General features: G+C 38.0%; 1 protein-coding gene across 1 annotated transcript in view; it reads left to right on the top strand.

Moving 5' to 3' along the window:
- The first annotated feature begins 8,672 nt into the window (after positions 1-8,672).
- The window catches only part of LOC5566694, a 35,822-nt gene continuing 24,813 nt past the window's right edge, over positions 8,673-19,681 (top strand). Inside the window, exons 1-2 of the mRNA XM_001651052.2 lie at positions 8,673-9,079; positions 9,291-9,623. Coding sequence (XP_001651102.1) covers positions 9,472-9,623 — 152 coding nt within the window. The 5' untranslated portion in view covers positions 8,673-9,079; positions 9,291-9,471. The remainder of the gene's footprint in view (positions 9,080-9,290; positions 9,624-19,681) is intronic.

Below are 19,681 nucleotides of genomic sequence, written 5' to 3'. Positions count from 1 at the left end.
AAGCATTATAATAAAGGTCCTAAAACGGATCCTTGAGGTACTTCAGATCTGATTGGACTAAATTATGACAACTCATTGTTATAGAATACAGCCTGACATCTATTCGTTAAATAAGATTCAATAAGATTAGCAGCCGACTGAGAAACCCCGAACAGATTTATTAATTTGCTAACTAATTTACTATGCGACACTCGATCGAACGCTTTGCCGAAAACAAAACAGCAAAAGTATAGCTACGCCTCTTTTATCCACTGCATGGGCTATATCATCGTGGACCTTGATTAATGCGATATTTGTTCTAAAATTGCTTCGAAAACCTGACCCAAGTAGGTGCAACAATTTATTATCAACAACATGTTTAGAAATTTGAGATTTTTCTAGCTTTTTAAAAACATTAGAGAATGCACTTAGAATACTAAATGACTAAGATTACCAATTGTAGAATAATTTTCTTTCTACTTAATAGGAATAATCTTAGCACTCTTCCAGGCATTTGGGAAAGTCGAAGTTTTTATAATTGAGTCAAAAAGATGTTTGTAGAGTGGCACAGCTAATGGTAAGAGAAGTTTTGTGAATTGAATTGGTATATTACCAAGACCTATTGTATTTGATTTTATTGAAAAAAAAAAAAAAAATACTGTTAATAATGTCGTATTCCGAATATTGAAGTAAGCTAAAACCTTGAGAATAGGGTTCTAAAGCCCTGTTCCAATTTTAGTATCAAACGCTTAAGTTTAGGCCAGCAACACATGTTTACTGAATTTTTAAATGATTTTCGTTGGTTTAACTCCAATAAACTTTTTTTAAATTGTTTTTGAGATTTTGTCACACCCCTAGGTTTCAACTCAAATTTTGGGTATATTTTGTTTTCCGTGTCCCTTCTGAAATGTCAGATAGGATCAACCCCAGTGTTGAATCTAAAACCCCTGTGGTATTTTTGTTGACAAAGTGAACGTCAATCATGATCAAAAGTTTCAAAATTCCTATTTGGAACCATTTTTGAAATCAAAGTTTAAATATGTTTTTTTTTTTAACATTTACTTAACATTTATTTAACATTTATTAACATATAAATTTTACACATAATTGAAATAACCAGTTGAATGTTAATTACAGTGATTGGTAGCCCCCAGTGAGCTTTAAGCTCTTTAAAGGGGGATTATTTTACACTGATGTGAAACATTGATGGCTTTATCTTAAGTATAGAGTTACATTAGATTTTAAGTACATTTTTAATTCTTTTTTAAATTTTGATGACGGTGTATAATTTTTTAGCGTCTGAGGTAGTCTGTTGAACAAAACAGGTCCTAGGTAACCAAAACTTCGTTTTCCGTAGTTAGTCCGCACTCTTGGAATCGGTAGGTGATTGGCTCGCCGGGTTAAATGGCTGTGTGTTCTTCTTGAAAAACGCATGTTCGTGAGTAAACCTTGTCGATTTACTACACTGTACGTATGGATCATCAACTGTTGGTGGTATAGAGCACGAATCGGTAAAGTTTTTATTTTACTATCTGTAAAAAGAAGAGCAGACGAATACAACTGAGGAAGCTTAAGTATCAATTTTAGACAGCGACTCTGTAGGACTTGGATCCGCTTTAGCCGTTCGTTACTAGCAGAGCCCCAAATTATTACGAGATGCTGAAGGTGAGAGTGGAAGAATGCAAAATATAGTTTTTCTAGTGCTTTGAAAGGCAAGAAATCAGTTAGTTTTCGTATCAATCCACACATTCTTGAAAGTGTAATTGATAGCTGATCAATATGGTGTTGCCACGTTAAGGAAGAATCCATTATAAGTCCAAGGCACTTGAAACTATCAACATATGGCACTGTTTCATCGTCTATAGTCAGTCCTGTAGGGTTTGATATCATTTTGTGAGTTGATCTAAATAACATGAATTTGGTTTTTGAAATGTTTAATGAAAGCATGTTTGTCTGAAAATAGCTTTTGAGGGTACGCAAGTCTTCTTCAGCATCTGATTTGATCTCTGCTTGAGTTTTACCTTCATAAAAGATAGATGTATCATCCGCAAATAGTCTGACAACTCCTCTAAGGTTGATGTGGGGCAGGTCGTTCATGTATATTAAGAACAACAGTGGCCCCAAGTTGCTGCCCTGTGGTACACCGATTGGAATGCATTTTGAACTGCTGGATATTTGATTAACAACTACGAACTGCTTCCTTTCCGATAAATAGCTTCGAAGAAGATTATTTGCTTGACCACGTACACCGTAAGCAGCTAACTTGGCTAGTAAAACTTCGTGGTCCAGAGTGTCGAAAGCCTTTTTAAGATCGATGAAAACAGCACCAACCATATTCCGTTTTTCAAACGATGCGTACAGAGAATCGACTAACTCACATAGCACATTTGACGTACTGGACCCAGACCTAAATCCATATTGCATATGATACAAAATATCGTGCCGATCAAAAAAATCATTTAAGCGGGAAGCCAATAGCTGCTCTATTATTTTGTTGAAAACAGACAATACTGCAATCGGACGATAGTTCTCGATATTTTTTCTGTCTCCTTTTTTAAACACTGGAACCACTCTGGCGATCTTCAAGGAATCAGGATAAACGCCTGTCTCAACAGAGTAATTAAACACATCACGTAGTAGTTGGGCAAAGAATAGATGGTGACATTTTACTAAATCAGCAGGAAAGTCATCTGGGCCTCGTGCCTTTTTTGAATTGAGATTGTTTATTAGGGTTGTAACCTCTTGCGAACTGGCTGGTCTCAAAAAAATTGATGCATTATTAACTTTGATAGAATTGAATTTAGTGATGTCTCTGTCGGTATCAATTCTAGAAGCTAAATCGGATCCTATTGAGCAGAAATATTCATTGAATGCTGAACTTGTTTCAACATCGCCTACAACTAATTCCCCGTTCTTTTCAATCTCGACAAGATTGTCTTGCTTGACATTTCGACCAAGCAATTCGTTCAAACGTCTCCAAAGCAGTTTTTGGTTTGATGTGTTCAGTAAGTTGTGGTAATATTGATTTTTCGCAATACGTTTGGCATTAACGAGTTTATTTGAAACGTGTTTTAGAAGCTCTTTTACATTCGAATTATTCGGTTGCTGTTTAGATTTGGTTAACAAGTTGTCTTTTATTTTACGCAATTTCCAAACATCTACGTTCATCCAGGGACACAAGGGAATTTTAAGTTGAGCATTCACGAAGATTGTCTTGGAGTTACGTTCTTTTATGGATTTATATTCGTTGATAATCAATGAAAGCTTTTCCACGGGTCCTAGTTCCTGCGGAATATTTTGCAGAAACTCAGAGAACTCATTGTTGACCTTACGGTGATTTACAATTTTTTTTTTCCAATTTTGTGCGAAATGATTTGAATGTACAGCCGATCGTAGTGATAACAAAGTTATGGTCACTCACATCGTGAAAAACTGTATCATTGTGTATGCGTTGTAGCAGACTATTAGAGCATAGTGAATGATCGAGTATTGATCCAGACGCAGATCTTGTCGAGTGCTCATTGGTAATAGCATAGTTGTATGAAGTAATAAGAGATTGATAGTGTTTAACCATCGGAACATCTGGTTTATTAACAGGAATGTTAATGTCACCGACTATTATGCAATCATTGCTGGGAGGACAACTTGAAATTATGTCCTCTAACTTCTTAAGAAACGGTTCATGACTTTGAGACGGAGGCCTGTAGAATGCATGCAAATTCAACAATCGAGACATGTTTGTAATTTCAAGGTGGATGTGGTGAAAATCCGGAATATTTTGTACAGTTCGAATCTGTGTTCGATGCTCTTTGCGAACGAATACTGCTAATCCCCCTCCACTAGATTCAGCACGACAGACAAACACAGAACTGTAACCGCTGATTTCAAAAAGAGCTGTTTTATGTTTTTTTAGCCATGTTTCGCTAATAACAATAACGTCGATTCTTTCTTTGCACGAATCGAGGCATTCTAAGAGATAATCGAATTTTGTAGTGTTGTTCAAACCTCTTATATTTATTTGTAATATTTTGAAACAATTTTCATTTTTACTCCCGTTTTTGGACGCATTATAAGACGAAAACGAATCATAATAAGAATTTGAAAAATACATTATAAGATTTACAAACATAATTTGAGAAAATTGGTGATACTAAGGATATTTTATGGGCATGTGCGCTTTGACGAGGGTTCATTGACAGCTGAATTGTTCAGGCTTCTCGGAGAAGAATCAGACAAGGTCCTTTTGTTGAGCTTCTGTCCTAAACGATCAATATCTTGACGATTACGAATCATTTCCACCTTTGCCCCATCGTTCCGCTTCAAAAGAATAACTCCTCCGCGACCAGGCCATACATATTTTATTCCCAACGCGTCCTGCATACCACGTACTTCTCTCAGCATGGAAAGTCCAAGGGAAGATAGCTCGTCGCGTACCAGTACGTTACCGGGCTTACCATTAACTGGCATTCCATTCACAACAGTGGATAATAGCTTACCATGTTGCTTTTTAGTCGCGAAGAAACGTTCTTTGATGCTCGAATCGGTGAAGACGATTTTAATAGGGGGATTTCCCCCCTTCGCATTTTTCGAAACCATTCGTTTAGCTGACAGGACGGCATTTTCAGGCAAGTCAAACGATAGAGAACTACACAGTTGTTGGAAAACATCCTTAGTGTCCTCGTTTTCAGTCATTGGTAAGCCCAAGATTACAGCATTCTTTTCCATAGCACTACATGATGATCTGTTGACTTCTGTTTCAAGTGTGATCATGCTGTCCATTAGCGAGTCATATTTTTCGGTCAACGATGCCACGGTCTTTTTGAGATTATCGTTTTCGATCTTCAGCTCATCGAAACGGTTTGCGAAGGAATGTAACTCTTCCATCATAGACTGTTGGGATGTATCGATCTTCGCATTGATGACTTCCATTTCTTGCTTGATCGAAGCACGTACGGATTCATTCAGTTCAGCTACCAGCTTTTCGAAATTAGGATTTCCATTCATGCGACCGTAGATCTCAGCACAGTTAGGTGAACAAACAAATGAAGATTGCTGCCGCGCTCTGGTGTTGCCGGTGCCGAAGATTCGCTTGCATCTAAAATGCATACTGTTGAAGCATACCGAGCACTCTATGATTCTAGTTGAATCCAGTTCCTGTTTCTTGCAGATGGAACAGACGATCGTATCCTCAGTATCACCATTTTCAGACATTTTGACGAAAGATGTTTACATGCTATAGCAACTAGAATATGGATATCATGTCACACAATGGATGAAACCCTACACACAGACGACTATAGACAATAGGGATACAGAGACGAAGAGAATACTGTGGTAATTTGGTGCATGAAACTGCTCGAAATTATTCAAGTACAATGCGCTACAAAGTATAATTAGCGAATTTTCACCATAACTTTTGTGATGAAAAACCTGGGATATGCGTGCAGTTTTCCTCCTCATCGACTTTTAGGATGTGGTTCGATGTATATTCTTCACTATTTCACCAAAACAACGAATTAAAAGCGTTTTTTTCAACTGGTAATATGAAAATTAAAAGCACAAAAAAATAGCCACCAATTAGTTTCCAGAGTTGCCAGACTTGACGTTGTTATAGCCGTTATTTGAGCTGGAAAAAATGCTTAAGTAGCTGCAAGAAGATGCCCTTTCGTATTATTAAATAAAAGCATTTATTTTAAGTTTTTGAATTTTTCTTTACTCATCGTTGAAACTATTTCCATCCAAGCTATAAATGTATAAACTAGCCAATTTTTTTTACAAAATTGTTACTGAACAAATTTACAAAAGAAAAACTACTATTATTTTGAGCGATTTCACCTGGTGCTTAACTTTTTAGCCGGTAGTGTGAAAATTTTCGTATCTTGTGGTAATGAAATAAGGTATATTTGTAGTTCACTGCCGAAATTTCATGCCGATTGCTCATGTGGAAACAAAGTTACAGCATGCCAAAGTTGAGCATTTTGTATGAAAGTCGGCATTCACTACTATTAATCTGAACATAACTGTAGAAAAAAATGTAAAATCTTGTACGCATCATCGTTTCCCATACTGAAATATTTTTACACAACAAATGACATAATAAAAATGCTTATTTTTTAATGATAGGACAATTTCGATAACACTCGAATTTGATGTACTCATTATTATCTAGGCTGCTCCATCAAGATAATTAATATATCGAAACAAATCGATGAGTTGACTGAGTGGGGATCTCCTGCTACATTGAACGTACTGAATAAATATCTTGCTTTACTATAATAACGTTAATTTTTGCCATAATAAGCATATTGTACTCTTTTGAAGAATCAAAGCTCCAACAGAAAATATGAATAAACTAAAACGGTTTATTCTACATGTTGTTAGCAAATGGAAAAACAACATTTTCACTGAGCTTATTAAACTTCTAATTTCTTGATTTATAAATAAAATAGTTAAGACACTAATACTATATAATATTCACATAACTATTTAAAGCTTCATAAAAGCTGTTTGATTGTATTGTATCACGCATTATTTAAATTTCTCTGAAAACTTTTAATCTTATTTGAAGCTGAATGATCATTTTATAACCCAAGTTCAATAAGTCAAACAAAAAAGTTTGCTAAAAACTTATCATTTTTTTTCAGCGCTACTCTTTTTACCTAAATTATTCAAAATGCTACGTTCACTAGTCTGGACCCCTCCCTCCCCCTCGTCACAAATCCGTGTAGACCCCCTTCCTCCTAAAATGCTACGTCATTTGTGGACAACCCCTTGGGTGAACACGGGACAGTATGGACAGGACACCCTAAGGAATCGGCCAAATTTGACTCGCAAGATATAATTATTATTCTGTTTCTTATATCTAGTATGCTTTTAGAACAGCATTTGTTGAACATTGTTGTATAATTATTATTGTCTTCAGAAAAAGTCTTAAAAAAAGCTTATATATTGTAGTCCCCATTGAGCTAGCGGGGCAAAGTGGACACCCCTGAGGGGTCACCCCTTGCAACCGTAATGGTAGGCCATAAAGCCACTGAAAAAAGATTTAAGCCAATCGATGCCATTTTTAGTTGTGATACCTTCAATATTGCGTTCTGGATAGTTTTAATTCACAGTCGATGAATTTCAAAAGATTTGTGGTTTAGCATCGTAATCATTGCCATAAACATTCAATGTTTTAGATTACTTTTGTTTTTTTGAGATATGTATTTTTCTTTCTATTTAAAGTGTCAGTTCTACCCTGTCACCCGGTGTCTATTTTGCCCCAACAGCAGAAGACATTATCATATAAGTTTTTTAATGGTCTGAAGTAGCAGAAAAAAAATCAACTAAATCTCCGAATACAACCAAAATAATTGAAGATTCAATTAAAAGCTAAATTATCGGGCAACTTACAGTCATTCGCCTCTCAGACCTTATTTGATGAAGCGTGAAAGCTATAATTTTCGAGCCCAATATAATCATGTTCAATTTTTCGATAAAAAATAATTGATGATTAGATTTTTTTTTCTGAAAGTGCAGTGGATAACTTATCAGAAGTTTAAAATTATCCGCATTTGCAAAGATACAGGAGGTGTCCTTTCTGCGTCCGGGTGTTCATACTGCCTCCGGTACCCCTAACTAATTTTTACTCAAATCGACAATTCTCGCATAACTTCTGATCTCGCCCTAAAAGCCATTGGTAACCATGTGTGTAGCTCGTTGTTTCTGAGCATTTGAATGGATTTTCATGTTATTTAACAACGCTATGGGGAAGAAAGGGTCATTATCTACCTGTCCGTGATGTTGGTTTGGATGCTTATTTTTCATTTGCTCAGAAACAACGAGCTACACACGTGGCTACCAATGGCTTTTAGGGCGTTATCTCAGAGTATGCGAGAATTGCAAATCAATTATTTTTCCATTGTCTTCAACAGGTTAGAGTAAAGGCATATGGTTCTAAGTGTTAAGGGAGTTGTTGAACCTTATTTCAGTCCAACTCGAATAATAGATGAATGGCAATACTCCCCACGAACAGCATCATCAAGTGCAGGCGATTTAAATCCTTTGCTAGGAGACGCGAGCAAACCTTTCGACGATCCACGCCCTCCAATGCTTCCATGATCGTACAAAATCCCCTCGCATGCACAACGACGAGTCGGAAAGCTTCGAGATCACCGTCGTCTGTCCCATGTTTAGGGGGAAAGGCATTTGGACGTTCCTGTGGAACCTCTGTTTTTTTTTTTTAAGCAAAGAGATAAGTTGATTAAACCAATCAGAAAATCGTTTGAAAACAAACAGATATTTATCTTCACCAATTCTATTTCTGGATCATTTCGTACGTTTCTCCCCTACCACCTCATTCGACGAAAAACAAGTCCCGTTCCCTTCCACGACTAACGATGCGGGTGGGTGGAAGAGGTGGGACGAAGTGCAGTGTCTGTCTGACTGCTCGCTCCGCGACAGCGAACCGAACGGAAAAGGGGTGATTTAAATTACCACCACATTCACACGAGAGAGAATTTAAATTCTCGGGGGGTCTTTGGATGCGCTGTTTCTCCCGGTGTCGTGCACCGAACAGCATAAATTTTGCGTTGACTTTTCCCCGGGCGTTCCGTTGCTTTTATGCTCGCTCCGCTCTCGTTTGATTCGTTTTGTGTGTGTTGGTGCAATCGTTTCGTCGTCTCGTCCACAGCCTTCTAGCTGGATTTGAACTGTACCTCGGCAATAGTCTCTTCGGAAGCGTCAGTTGAGTCGAAAGTGTTTTCGGTCTTCCATGTTGATTTCTCGGGACTCAGGGATCGACCTTGTTTCCCATATTTTTTGTACAAGTTGGAGTTCTGATTTTCCGCATAATTTGTAGTGATTTTCGGAAGTTTCGGTTGCCAATTGGTGGTTTTACGAATAAATAGTGAAGAAAAGTGTCTTCGAAAGTGAAATCAAAGGGAAAACATAGCTTATTTTGTTGCGTAAAATACAATCTGTGGAGGTGAGAGCTAAGTGAAAAGAGTGACGTCACGTTGAAGATCGAACAAATTCATCAAAAATCCATCGAAAAAGTGCTTTTACTCGAGGGAAGCTGATAAAATAACGTGAAGGGTGAATAAATCAACGGAATAAGGTAAAAATTTCCACCTAAATCGAAGTTTTTTCACCGAAAAACAGTGATTTTCCAATCGGAGTAACATAACCTCAAACATAAATATAAATACACGAAGACTAGATCCGATTCGGTGTTCGTCAGCAAGAAAAGGAAGAATCGAGACCAGCTTCGTTTCCGTGCTCTGTGTATCGCTTCAAAATATTTTTATTTTTCCATCCCTCGTCGGCAGTGGGAGCAAAATAAGAAAAATAGAATTACCGAGTGTGAGTTTGATACACGCGTACACCTCTCGGTCGACAAACAGTAACCAGATTCCAATTTGACTTTGACCGTGAGGACAAGAAGTAGATAGTTGGTTGGATACCATCGGAATAACCGGAAGTGAGAACAGGGAACAATACAGTTACGCAATGAGTGCCAGAGTGTGTAATCCGGTGGCGCTGTCGGAGATAGCCAAGCTGCGGTCCCCGGCCGTGGTTCGGAAGCCGATGACCAACAGTATCTCGCTGGCCAGGGTGAAGCGGGACCTTTTCGGCCCGGTGGACAAGCAGGAGTCGAAGAAGTAAGTAACGAACAAGCCTTTTATTAAAACATTTAAATTTAAATTCAAAGTACTTATTGGATGTTCAGTAATTTGTTATATCTACTACTTAGATCCAGACAGCCACGAAAACTTCCTCGATACAATAAAAACTGTTAAATATATTTTAATAAACTATTGGGGATCAATTTACAAAACGATAACTTCAATAATACAGTTTAGAAGCGCTTAAGAAGAGTTATTTCAGGAGAATCAAATATAACGTTTGATTTATCTCTGTAATTTATTAAGCTAAACGAATTATAAATTCGTTACTAAGATCCTATTTTGTCTGCATTACGGCGATACATTCTGTAGATTCGAATAATTCTCGGAGGCTTTGAATGTAAAATCGCAGAACATGCTTTAGATTTTGTTGAAATGCACGTTTAATCTACCCTACTCTGAAAATAAAATAAAAGGAAACACTTATCAAACATTGTATAGTCAAACTAATCTTGAATTATATTGCAAGTACGGGGACCTGGCGTAATATGAATAATGAAGATGAAAATGACAACTTTTTAGTGTATTTGCGAAGTGGTTTCGATTAAACACTTGCAGAAGGCTGCTAGTAGGGATTACCGACGAACAAACCCCACAAAACATAACTTTTCTGGAAGATTTAATGGCTTTTCAATAATTGATTCTTCCTAGCGGGCGGGAGTGCATACCTAATGTGCTTTTAGATGAGATGTTATTTTCACATTGCAAAAGCCTTTTATAGCTACTCAGAGACTTTAGATAACCTTACATTGATAATTGGGAAAGTCTGTTCAGATTTTTCCAAATTAGTGTTTGCAAATTGAATCATTCTTTTGTGTATTTTCGAACCCTGTTAACAGAATATCCATTTAGGAAAATCAGTATTGTGTATTGATTCTGCCCCTGTTGCTAAACTTTCAACAGATATGCATCTGTGTCATATACATGCAGTAGTCAACGCTTGCATCCTTCCTTTGTGTGGATTCTAATAATCAACGTTGAAGTAAAACTGCAAGTGATAGGACAAGACATAATAAAAATCCGCCAAGCACCATTTCTGAAATCTGAATGGTTTAAACAACTTGCTTGTAGGTTTATGAGAGTAATTTTAAGTAGATTCCACTAATCAATGATTTGAGTATACACTTTAAAAATACAAAATTCGGTGAAATTTAGCCATAATCTCATCAGTGAAAAAATGCCGAAAAATCTGTAAAATCATTGAACAAATCATAAAGAAAAACTCGAAAATGGTCCGATCGGGAATCGAACTCGAAAAACTGAATCAAAAATAGACTGCCAGAACGGCTGACAAATGATTTTACAGCAGTTCGATGAAACTATTGATGGTTACCGAACTGTTCGTTAGTATTTAACAGGGTTACAGTAAATTTGTTTGTTTTACAGGATTTCACAGGGAAATCAGAGTTTTTGTTGTTTACAGTTCATATTCAGGGATTTATTTTACAGGATACTATATACACATTTTATTCTGAATGTGTAGAATCAGTTAAAATTTTTGAAAGGCATCTATCTTGAATCACGTCAAGTAATTGTCAAAGGAGCTCCCTAAGAATTTCCAAGGATTTTTCCAGAAAGCCTTGGTAAATCAAGGTATAAGCCAAAAATATACCGAAAATTAAGTCGGAGCTCCTTCAAAATCTAATAAATAGTAAATATGTTTGATTGTAAATATTTTATTTATTATAGTTTCATTAAAACAGCAGTGACAACTCGTTACCCCCGCTTTTCATCTGTTCAACAACCTTGAACATGGAAATTTTGGCCCATTTATAAACACAAAGTAAATCATAAATGATGGGAATTCATTTCCTGTAATTCTTTACTTATTTGATTCAAATTTGAAATTGAACTCTACATTGATATTGATGAATTGATACATTGAACGCTATGTATTCCTATACAGTGTGTTTTTTTTTGCTCTCAATTTAATGTTCTCTTCTCTAAAAGCATGCAGCCTGCAATTTTAAGTTTAAATTTGTTCATTGAAGCTGTGTGATTTGTTTTATTTTGTGGGAAGTTTCCAATGCGTATGATTCTGTAAATTGTAGAGATTTGACAGTCCTGGACCTGCTTCCAAATATGACTTCCTAGCAAAATATTTAAATACAAACGTTCTAAATTATCCGTCAATCGAATCCAAACTTTGTCACGGATTTGCTTTGATATGGCGGGGGCTATCACAAGGGAAATAAATGCTATGTATACAGTAAAAAGATCCATTGTCAGATTTAGATTCTTTGTTGGCTTTATTTTATATCGAACAGCAAACGGTTTGTTGATGGCAGGGTAGGGCAAATACAACAGAATTTATGTTTTGTTGAGAACAACAAGATCTGTAAAGGAACATAACACATTTGGGAACATCTAGGGAGCCGGATCCCATCCTTGGCACCTTCGATTCACATGGCAGGTTTTTGTTCAGGCTGCTGAGCTAATCTTTGGTCATATTATGCGTCGTATTGAAATGTTTCAGTTTTAAATTGAAATTCTCGACTAACACCCTCCCCTTGGTTATGCGACCTTGCCGCGATGGGAGGGCATAATCCATTAGCCCATATGATGGAAACCAAAGGCGTAACCTGTAGTGGTGGTATCACATTTTGGCATTTTTTGCTTAAAGCCGCGTCATAATTCATATGACATAGACGCAATAATATCTCGGATGTGATCCAACGGACATTCTGCGTCATTGCTAGAATTGATGCCCATTTCAAATAATTAATCTATTCGAAGCGTACATTAATACTATTGGTGTCGTTCAGTTTGCCTTTTGCTAACCAGAATGATCCGTAGCCACTCTTACTATTAGCTAGCTAGATACATTGTTATCATATACGACGTAGGGAATACTTAGGAAAATGACCAGTAGATTCACTGAATAGAAATAAGTGGCGACAATCTTATTTTTATATGGTTTTTACATTGCCATAATAAGAAATACCTCTTTTGTAACAGCGGTATAAATAATCTAATTCCAGCTTCATTTTCGCAAAATTTACAAGTAGAAAGTAGGCGTTGTTTTTTTTGACGTTGGATAACGTCTTACGGCAACATATGGGGGTACAATTCAGAAAAACGAAAAATTGAGCATGTAACGAAAAATGGTCAGGTTTTGACCGCTAATAACTCAGTCATTTATCGATAGATTTTCAATATTTATCCATGAATCGATTGGAAATTTATCTACGCGTCGATCCAAATGGAGGACACTATTGATTATTAGCAACAAACTATTGAAATATCGTAAAACGTTGACCCCTTTCTTATCTAACCAATCACGTTCAAGCACATTTTTCGGTTCCGCTTCCCACTATAAAAGCGCACCGCACCCTGCTTCTTCCCTCATTCTTCTTTTTGCCGTCAGACTGTGAACACGGTCGGCGAGCAAATTTCGAGAGTCATTCGCGTCCTCAGTTCAGTTTTCAATAGGACGCGAATACAACACGCATTAGAACCGAAGAACCACGCATTTCGGAGCCGCAGCAACTGAAGCCGCTCATTTGAGTGCACCAGCCAGCATAATCGTTTTCGGCCAGAAATCGTCGCTACCAGCCAGTGCTCCGCTGTCATTGCCATGCGGGAGGCTAGCGCGGTCATTCTGGTTCATTAGATCGAGCGGCACAGCCGTCACCGTCCGTGTAATATTCCCTAATTTGTTCGAGATGGCTGAAGAAAATCGACCAAAGCCGCTTGTTGAAGCGCACATCGTCATCCGCACCGCTAATCTCATCGGGCGAGGAGGATTGAAACCAGTGCACCGTCAAAATATGTCCGTGTTACGCAAATTCAACAACTCAATCGGCCCTTTTGAGAGCCAACAAATGTGTTTTAAAGAGTTATTTGTATAATATTCCCTAATGTGTTTACCACATACTTGCTATAATCTCTTAATTCATCTCATAGCATCATACAATAATTGATTTATTACGAATAATTGACAATACGGCAATTTGGAGCTGTTTCCGAGGATGCTGCTGCAGTGCCGTCGGGTTGCAATAACAGCATAATGCTAATCTGTACATCCCTTACCCAGACATCAGTTTCATATAGCCTATTTCCCAGATAAGAAAACGAAGAATATGAAAGGAGGAGCATCATCTGCTATTCTAAGGGTATAAAGCATTCCTCCTTCGTTGAATCTGGTTTCATTCTGTTTTCGCTTTCGAGCTGGTAAGAGCTCCTCCAAACCTACTCAGCTCCTCGCCACCAGAGGCAAGCTGTTGTACGAGATGGCTGAAGAAAATCGACCAAAGCCGCTTGTTGAAGCGCACATCGTCATCCGCACCGCAAATCTCATCGGGCGAGGAGGATTGAAACCAGTGCACCGTCAAAATATGTCCGTGTTACGCAAATTCAACAACTCAATCGGCCCTTTTAAGAGCCAACAAATGTGTTTTAAAGAGTTATTTGTATAATATTCCCTAATGTGTTTACCACATACTTGCTATAATCTCTTAATTCATCTCATAGCATCATACAATAATTGATTTATTACGAATAATTGACAATACGGCAATTTGAAGCTGTTTCCGAGGATGCTGCTGCAGTGCCGTCGGGTTGCAATAACAGCATAATGCTAATCTGTACATCCCTTACACAGACATCAGTTTCATATAGCCTATTTCCCAGATAAGAAAACGAAGAATATGAAAGGAGGAGCATCATCTGCTATTCTAAGGGTATAAAGCATTCCTCCTTCGTTGAATCTGGTTTCATTCTGTTTTCGCTTTCGAGCTGGTAAGAGCTCCTCCAAACCTGCTCAGCTCCTCGCCACCAGAGGCAAGCTGTTGTACGAGATGGCTGAAGAAAATCGACCAAAGCCGCTTGTTGAAGCGCACATCGTCATCCGCACCGCAAATCTCATCGGGCGAGGATTGAAACCAGTGCGCCGTCAAAATGTGTCCGTGTTACGCAAATTCAACAATTCATCAATCGGCCCTTTTGAGAGCCAACAAATGCGTTTTAAAGAGTTGATTGTGTAATATTCCCTAATTTCCCCTTTTCAGGGCCACAAAATCAATGAAAAGAGTTATTTTGAATTAATACATTTGAAAAACAATTCTTCAATATAATCTCCCAAGCTTCTGAATACATGTAAAGTGATTATTTTGTATTAACACAAAATAATAACACACAATGTCTATAATAAATCAGAATTGACATGCAACAAATAGTGTGAAAATTAATTGGATTTTTAGCAAAAGAAATGTTTCATAAGTTTGTGACTGTCTCAAGCCAGCAAATAGAAGAAGCTAACGTTATCCAACGTCAACTTGGCGGTCGTATCTCGGAAACAACCTCTTACTTTTTTTGTTTTTTACAAGGGGGAAATCTGCAAACAGATCCCCTGAGAAGATAACTCAGGGAATGCGGGGATGACGCACCAACGACGACCCGCTAAAACCAGCCTATGCACTGTGCATGAGCAATTCATTTAGAATTGCTCAAGTGGTGAACAGTGCATCGACATGACCCTTGGACTCAGACCCTCATCTCCCCGGAACCACCTTACGGTATTTCTTCGGGAAGGGACCAGTGCATATAGCACAACACGTGTAGCAGAAGTAGCCTAGGCAAACTGCTTCTCCTAGCCGACTTAAACAATGTTACAAGGGACCAGCCTCGGCAGGGCTAATCCTCTGCAGCCAACTCTTGGTCGGCGCGCCATAGACGCTGCAATTCTAACATAATGTGAGTGACAGCCGTAGTTACTGCATTCCAGCACTCGGCATCCGCACACATTCTCTCTATAATATTGTCGGGGGACGTGTCCCCTCCGCATGTAGTGAGCATGCGACCTCTCACAACAGTGAAACGGGGGCAATCGAACACGACATGCTCCGCTGTTTCCTCTACACCAGCACAATTGGGGCACGCAGGAGATTCTGAGTGCCCGAACCTATGCAGGTACTGTCTATAGCAACCATGTCCTGACAGAAACTGCGTCAGGTGGAAGTTCACTTCCCCATGCCTTCTACCATACCAATCTGACACATTTGGTATTAGCCGATGGGTCCATCTACCCTTAGTGGAGTTATCCCATTCCTGCTGCCAGCTTCTGAGCGTTTCCTCTTTACACGTGTCGCGGACTCCTCTGGTACCCCTTTGGTTGAAGCATTGAACATCTTCCTTGATGATGAGCCCGATGGGCGTCATCCCGGCTATGATGCACACGGCCTCTTTAGATACCGTCCGGTATGCACTTGCTACTCTTAAGCACATTATCCTGTACGTGCTTTCCAACCGCTTTAGGTTTCTTCTTGTTCTAAGCGCTTTTGACCAGATTGGTCCTCCATACCTTAGTATGGATAGCGCCACGCTTGCCAGCAGCTTGCGTTTGCTGGCAATTACAGCAGAGCTGTTAGACATCATCCTCGAAAGCGCCGCTATAGCCGTAGATGCCCTTTTACAGGCATATTCAACGTGGCTAGCGAAGCTCAGCTTGTCATCGATCATTACCCCAAGATGCCTAAGGGATCGTTTGGACTCTATGGTGCAATCACCTACCGAGATAAGCGCCCGTTGCTCGGACTTGCGGTTGTTGACCACCACCACCTCAGTCTTGTGACGGGCCAGTCCTAGTTTCCTAGATTTCATCCATTCCTCAACCAGGGAAATAGAGTGCGCTGCTGTCAACTCTACTTCCTCCATCGATTCACCATAGACCACGAAGTAGGCGTTGTGAAGCATTGCATTTGCCACCGAAAAGTGAATCTTGTAGGAGACTGTAATAGAAGCCTAAGGTAACTTTACTCTTCAATATTCACTATAAAAATTACTATTGAAAGTAAGACGCTAAGATCGATCATTAGGGTACACTTGCTAGTTTCAAAAAATTGTTGAACAGACAAGAAAGGCGACTTTTTTCTTTAAGGATATATGAACGAAATGACCAATAAATACTTTTAATAACAAAAATGAAATTAACTAGAACTCTTATTAAACAGCCTAATTTTGTTAAGACTTGACGACAATTGACATTTAAGGTGATTATAAAACGAAGCCAAACTTTGAATTTTCAAGCGCACAAGGCGAGAGAATCTGACAACCGTTCGCGTTGAAAATCAATCAAATTGCTCACTTGCTGATGGTGACCAATGGGATAGATTTTCAACGCGGAGTGCTGTTTGGTTCTCAAGTCTTGTGCTCTTGGAAATTTAAGGTGTGGCTTCGTTCTATAATCACCTTAAAACTCTAATCTTACGTAAAAGACAGGAGTAATCAGAATAGCACTTGAATGACAAATTATTCAAAACCATTTCTACTACGACTAGACAGTATTGGTAATGACACTACTACACTACTATTTCAAACAAATTCTGATAGAGCTGCTGATTTTCACAATGCTTCCTTTTCTCAGAAGCAAGGGAATATGGGTACTTTTCAAAAACTACCACGTCACAATACTAATAAAAAAGCAGTGTTCATGTGGGCGCCATTGCCTAGTCCGTCTGAGTATTGGTCCTGGTAGAGGGGAAACTTGGCAAAAGCCAGACCGAGGGTTCAGCCTTGACAAGTTAAGCTGTCAGGCAGCTCCAACTGAATACCATACAAAAAAAAAAAGAAAAAAAATGAAATTCTCGACTAACAATATTAAAAAGCAAACGACAATACAAGCATTTCATTTTTTTTAAGATTTATTGATCTTTCAATAATTTATTCTTCCTAGCGGAAGTGAATACCTCATGTACTTTTAGATTTAAAATTTTAAGAGTCACTTATAACTACTCAGAGGTATTGGAAAATCTTACATTGACGTTTGGAAAGCATTCAAATTGAATCATCCTTTTACGCATTGTTGAACACTCATAACAGAATCTCAATTTAGGGGAATCAAAAGTTGATTGAGTAGTGCTTCAACTTTGAAGGAAAACTGTAAGTGGTACACAGTCGAAATACGCGTATCTATTAAAACACCAAAGATATTTCCAAGACATGCACCAGAACCATTCTTGGAATCTAAAGGTTCTAAGTTACTTGCTTGTTGGTTCTTAAGAGTTGCGTCACTAGAATTGTACTGATGACTTGAGTAGAATCAGTTCAAATTTTCGGATGTAATGTGTATTGAAACCTGCCAAAGGAATGCCAAGGAAGTGCCTCATGAATTTTAAAGGAAAGCCAGAAAACCGGCAAACAATTCTGGCAAAATAAAGGTTAAGACAAAAATATACCAAAAAATAACATAATGAATTCTTTCAAAAACGATATAAATAGTAATTATAATTTATTGTGAATTTTTATAGTGTCATTAGAATATCAGTTAAGATTCGTTACCCAACCTGTTCAATAACCTTGAAAATGACAATTTCGGCACATTCAAAATATAAAGCAAATTGCAAATAATTGTAATCTCAAACTAATGTTCTCTTGTCTAAAAAGCATACACTCTGCGATTCAAAAACCAATAAGATACCTTCTTAGAAACTGTATTTCTGTTAATTGTAGAATTTTGACAGTCGTGGACATGTTCCCAAATATGGGCACCGAGTAAAATTTTTAAATAAGTACGAACTTATAGCGTTGGTATTGAGTCACTATTGGGCTTCTCAATACAACATACTAGGGGAATTTACGTGTCCTTGGCAGCCTAAGCCGATGCCGCTCCCCTTTTGTATTTTGACACAAATTACGTGCCTGCCTGTTCACATTTACGCGCTGCTCAATCCTCTATCGATTCACACCGACAGATTTGGTAAAAATTTTTTGGAGACGTTTTTAAAACGTTTTGAATATCTCCATGTCAGTGTGATTCGTTCTCTTCGGCAGCCTTTTCCATAAGGTGCTGGTAAGTCTGTTCGGCAACTGCATTTATAAACGATTGATAGTTGAACATAACATCGGGTTAAGGAAACATACAGATATTAATAGATACACCACAATAACTTCAATAAACCATATAGAAGGGCTTAAAAAATAATTGAAAGTATTACGTTTAATTTATCTCTGTAATTTACATTCTGACTTAATTTTAAATTAAGTCTCTTCGGCGATTGCGAATCAGCCGCTTGTGAAGTGTATTTATTACAATTAATGACATCTCTGGCGAAGTTGTTTGTTCAGCCTTGGAAATCTTAAAGCTGACAGAACAAAGAATCATCTGAACGTTTGCATTTGTGTCTTTTCTCTTTTGATAGAAAAATACTGTGTAAAATAGTCGAATGATGCCGAAGATGTAAATTACCCTACATGCAAAGAAAAGTAAAGGGAATTTAAATTAGGAAAACATCCCGAACTATCGGGGAATCGAACTCACGCACCTTTAGCATGGACTTGCTTTGTTGCCTCGGACGCTACCACAAGATAAATGGGAGCTAAGTTTATTTATATTTACTTACGAAATTCGAGGAGTATCTCAATCAATCAGTCCATTGTCAGTTCGTTTTCCTAGTGCCGAATGTTTGGAAACTACTTCTGTTTATAGTAAAATGGTCTTACTCATCTGACAAATTTTCTTTTTGTTTCTCAGCTGTCGTAAGGATAAAGGGTCTTTAGTTTGTCTGGAGTTTTTGTTACATGAGGTTAAATATCCATTAGAAAGAGTGCACTATAAGCTAAAGAGTTATCTCCTTCTTTTAAACATAAAATTGATTGTTGATGATTGTTATTTACGTTACAGCTGTTGAGATTTTCATATGAAGTTTTTCCGTTTTTTATATCACAGATTATTCTTTTAAGACAAACTGATTTCGTAATTAAACTCAAATAAAAAAATGGCTGGTGATACTACAATATTACCCTAGACTGATGCAAATTTTGAAGTTTCTGCTCCCCTATGCTTAAACGGTTGGTTGGTTGGTTTGACTTTATTAACGAGATTTTTAGCCCTGGGCTAGTTCATCTCGGGACCAACGGCTTTACTTCCCTTCCGAAGGAAGTCGTCACTATAACTTTTCACATCATAAGTGACTATGTCGGGGATGGGATTCGATCCCAGGTCCTCGGCGTGAGATGCTTGAACGGTGTCAATTGTGATGAAAATCATTCTCCCAAAATTTACACCTTGTTTAAATAATATGCTGTTCGTTCGAGCT

This window comes from Aedes aegypti, chromosome 3 (assembly GCF_002204515.2).
Source record: "Aedes aegypti strain LVP_AGWG chromosome 3, AaegL5.0 Primary Assembly, whole genome shotgun sequence".
Taxonomy (NCBI): Eukaryota; Metazoa; Arthropoda; class Insecta; order Diptera; family Culicidae; genus Aedes; species Aedes aegypti.
Note: the sequence above shows the minus strand (reverse complement) of the source record. Positions and strands in the feature narration are given on the sequence as shown.